The following is a 4874-nucleotide window of genomic DNA, read 5'->3' as shown; positions in this document are numbered from 1 at the left end:
CGCTTTTGTTCGACTGGTTTATTTAAAAATAAAAAACATCCAAAAGAGAAAGTGAGACGATGACGTTAGTGTACAGAAAGTGAAGTCTAACAACACGCTGGAACTACTTTCTCTCTGTCATTCAGCGGATGGATACACTGTCTGGATGTAAGCGTTACTTCCACCACAAACCATGCTAACAGTTTCCCTCCGTTTACACTCATTATGCTAAGCTAAGCTAACCCAAAATGTTGAACATCGATGCAACAAAGATATCTTTACTTAAAAGGTTTCTGTGAACGTATCAGCTGTTCATTATAACTCCTAATATGGACATGTGAGAGATCTATGGACATGTGAGCGTGAGACAGATCTATGGACATGTGAGAGTGAGACAGATCTATGGACATGTGAGCGTGAGACAGATCTATGGACATGTGAGCGTGAGACAGATCTATGGACATGTGAGAGTGAGACAGATCTATGGACATGTGAGCGTGAGACAGATCTATGGACATGTGAGAGTGAGACAGATCTATGGACATGTGAGAGTGAGACAGATCTATGGACATGTGAGAGTGAGACAGATCTATGGACATGTGAGCGTATGGACACAATCTGAAATAAAAAGTTATTTTTTCTACGACGTGGTCTTCTTCCCTTTCTTCTTCTCCGCGCGGCTCTGCTCTTTCTCCAGGTGTTTCTGAAACAGAGAAAACACCCGTCAGATTATCAGAAGAACAGGTAGAGGGTGAGGAGGTGAGGAGACATTAGAGAGGTAGAGTCTGAGGTGAGGAGGTGGAATAGAAAGACGTCTCCTCTCTGGATGATTCTCAGCTCCCAGCTCTCTGTAATGTCACCATGAAAATACTGCAGATCAAATCAGTATTTGGCGTAGTATATATATTAGGGCTGTCAGTCGATTAAAATAGTTAAAAAAGAACACCCGACAGGCTGATCAGGATCCCGACGTGAAGCGGAGGGATCCTGATCAGCATGTCGGGTGTTCCCCATAATGACCAAGTCGCTGCACATTATCCCGCTTATCACACGGCCACATTCTCAACAAAGTCACGACATGACTCCCAATATTAATTGAAATGCTTTTATAGATTTAGAAAATGTTTTTATTGATTTAAAATGACATGCATCCGCTAAGCAAAATAGTCCGTTGTTGTCGTTTGAACTACGTAACAACGGCAGGAAGTGCTTCGATAGCGTTTTTGAGGAGCTTTTTGATTACATATTTGAAAACATGGCTGCTTGCTTTAAAAGTAGCACACTTCATGATGTCAGACCTTGGGAAGTATCTAGATATCCCTGCCCTAATGACAAAGGAACTGCACACTGAATATGTTTTAGCGTTTGATGTCTATGTCTGGACGCTGCGTAAAAAGGAGGGTTTCTGCCCTGTTACTTCTCCGCTGTTTTCTTGTCCCAGTTCCAAACTGTATACAGTTAAATCGACCGGACTTCTTTCTGCAGATGTGAGCGTCCTTAACAACGGGTCAATAAGTCCGTCTGTTCTGGATTAACCTGTTAACCCCCAAGCCTGTTTTTCAGGTCTCAGGCTCGAAAATGACATTCCCAGAACAAATGACCATATCTTCCCTTCTAAAAGGGTTAAATTAATAATCTTTTTTCTCAAAGTAATGATAAACCTGTGAGTTGGATGTAGAAAAGTCAGAATCAATATAGATGTTTTTTATTTTAAAGAAAATTCAGATTTTACATCGTAAAAAACTGTAAATTATAGTGTCCGTCCAAAACTTCTTTTTTACTTATAGTGAAAACCACCCTTGGATGATGGGTTAGTAGACTAAAAGCTTTAGGAATCCAAAGTACAACATATAATAAGTACCCTGTATCAAGATTGATGCAAAACAAGTGACATTTGACCTTTTTAGAGAGGTTTAGCAAAAAAAAACTCCACCTCTGGGGTCATTTGGGTGGACATGGGCGTTTTTGCCGTTTCTCTGGAACCCATTGGTCGATTTGATGATTGACATCTCTTTTGAACAGTTAGAGCCAATAGAATCGAAGGGGAATTTCCACATACACACCAACGTTACGATTGAGAAGTGGGGGCTATGCGCAAGCAGTTTGCCCAAAGCGAAAGCTATCTCACGCTCTGAAATCTGAAATCTGAAAACTAGGTTTATTGCTTATGGATTATCAGAAATCATTTCAAAGGGACACAGACACATTGGATTAACCTATGGATTAACCTTCAGCAGCGTTTTCATCGTTTTAATGCCATTGAAGACAACTTTTGATCAGACAACGACAAAGGTAAGACATATTGCCGTGGTTGCTACCTAATGCCACGTGTTGTGATGTCTGTTTTTGTTTATAATGTCGCAAGTTCTTATCATGGAGTGATGATATAGATACCTATCGATTCTGTGTACTCTCACAATGCTAATCGATATGTTGGATTTGCATTTACGATAAGTAATAAGGGTGTTATACCGTGTTTTCTGTGCTAACGGCATTAGCATTTTTTCGCTCAGGACTAATTCAGAGGCTCAGCGTTAGCCTTGTTTCTTTTTTTGCTAAAAATGGTTCATATCATCAGTTAGCTGAGTTTCTTCCCGTTACATGGATATGAAACATTCATAGTTTATTAAATATTAAGAAGCCCTCAGACGCTGTTTCCTGCAGATGATGCGTTTTTCTGCCCGGGTTCAACAGGTTAACAACGTGTCACGTGTTCTGAATTGACCAATCAGAATCGAGTATTCAACTAAGCCATGTCATAATAATGTATAAGTACCTGCAGCTTGTCGTAGTGTGTATATAGATATATATATATAAGTACCTGCAGCTTGTCGTAGTGTGTGTATATATATATATATATATATATATGTATATATAAGTACCTGCAGCTTGTCGTAGTGTGTATATATGTATATAAGTACCTGCAGCTTGTCGTAGTGTATACATATATATATAAGTATTATATACTATTAACTATCCTCATCCTCCTTGATCTTACTGCAGCTTTTGACACCATTTCCCACAGCATCCTCATTGACAGACTGACCTCCATCGGGATCACTGACACACCCCTCCTCTGGTTTAAATCATATCTCTCTGGCCGCACTCAGTTCATCCAACTCAAAACCTTCAAATCACAGCCACTTCCAGTCACGACCGGTGTTCCCCAGGGCTCTGTCCTGGGGCCTCTTCTTTTTATCATCTATTTACTTCCTCTTGGCAATATCTTCCGTAAACACAACATCCACTTTCATTGCTACGCGGATGACACCCAGCTCTACTTGTCCTCCAAACCAACCACCATCCTCCCTGTCGGACTGCTTACAGGACATCAAATCCTGGTTTTCCTCTAACTTTCTCAAACTTAACGACAATAAAACAGAGGTTCTCCTCATTGGCACAAAATCCACCCTAACCAAACCTGACAGTTTCTCCATTACAATAGACAACTCTTCAGTCTCCCCCTCCCCTCAGGTTAAGAGTCTGGGTGTCATCCTCGGCGGCACACTTTCATTCAAATCTCACATCAGTAATATCACTCGGTCTGCCTATTTCCATCTACGCAACATCAACCACCTCCGCCCGTCCCTTAACCCTAAGACCACCGCCATTCTTGTTCACACCCTGGTCACTTCCCGCATCGACTACTGCAACTCCCTTCTCTTTGGTCTCCCTCTCAAATCCATCCACAGACTTCAACTGGTTCAGAACTCTGCCGCCCGCATCATTACCAGAACCCCCTCCATTAACCACATCACTCCTGTTCTTCAGCAACTTCACTGGCTCCCCGTCAAATCCCGTATAGTTTTTAAGATTCTGCTCCTCGCCTTTAAGGCCATCCATAACCTCACTCCTCTGTACATCTCCGACCTCCTGCACATCAACACACCCATCCGCACACTCAGGTCTTCTGCTTCCCTCCACCTCACTGCACCCCCCCTTCCGTTTAACCACCATGGGGTCCAGAGCCTTCAGCCGCTCTGCACCCCGCCTCTGGAACTCCCTCCCACCTGACATCCGCAACACTGACTCTCTCCCCATTTTCAAATCACGCCTCAAAACATATCTCTTCACACTCGCATATCCACCCTGATCATTATCCATCACACATCCTCTGTTTTTTATTTATTTGGTTATTTGATTGATTTATATACTGCATTGTCTTGTTTATGTTTCTTATGCTGGTGTTATCTATTGTGTATCTTGTTTTTTATGTATTTGTACGGCGACCTTGAGAGCCTTGAAAGGCGCCTATATAAAATAAATGTATTATTATTATTATTATTAAGTACCTGCAGCTTGTCGTAGTGTGTATATACAAGTACCTGCAGCTTGTCGTAGTGTGTATATATATATGTATATAAGTACCTGCAGCTTGTCGTAGTGTGTATATATGTATATAAGTACCTGCAGCTTGTCGTAGTGTGTATATATGTATATAAGTACCTGCAGCTTGTCGTAGTGTGTATATATGTATATAAGTACCTGCAGCTTGTCGTAGTGTGTATATATGTATATAAGTACCTGCAGCTTGTCGTAGTGTGTATATATATATAAGTACCTGCAGCTTGTCGTAGTGTGTATATATGTATATAAGTACCTGCAGCTTGTCGTAGTGTGTATATATGTATATAAGTACCTGCAGCTTGTCGTAGTGTGTATATATGTATATAAGTACCTGCAGCTTGTCGTAGTGTGTATATATATATAAGTACCTGCAGCTTGTCGTAGTGTGTTGTATATATGTATATAAGTACCTGCAGCTTGTCGTAGTGTGTATATATGTATATAAGTACCTGCAGCTTGTCGTAGTGTGTATATATGTATATAAGTACCTGCAGCTTGTCGTAGTGTGTATATATGTATATAAGTACCTGCAGCTTGTCGTAGTGTGT

At 41.1% G+C, this 4874-nt stretch overlaps 1 protein-coding gene across 1 annotated transcript in view; it reads right to left on the bottom strand.

The window, feature by feature from the left end:
- Window positions 1-3: 3 nt before the first annotated feature.
- The window catches only part of LOC117482562 (matrin-3-like), a 30742-nt gene continuing 25871 nt past the window's right edge, over window positions 4-4874 (bottom strand). Inside the window, exon 22 of the mRNA XM_034130697.1 lies at window positions 4-682. Coding sequence (XP_033986588.1) covers window positions 620-682 — 63 coding nt within the window. The 3' untranslated portion in view covers window positions 4-619. The remainder of the gene's footprint in view (window positions 683-4874) is intronic.

The sequence above is a fragment of the Trematomus bernacchii genome, unplaced genomic scaffold (genome assembly GCF_902827165.1).
Source record: "Trematomus bernacchii unplaced genomic scaffold, fTreBer1.1, whole genome shotgun sequence".
Taxonomy (NCBI): Eukaryota; Metazoa; Chordata; class Actinopteri; order Perciformes; family Nototheniidae; genus Trematomus; species Trematomus bernacchii.
Note: the sequence above shows the minus strand (reverse complement) of the source record. Positions and strands in the feature narration are given on the sequence as shown.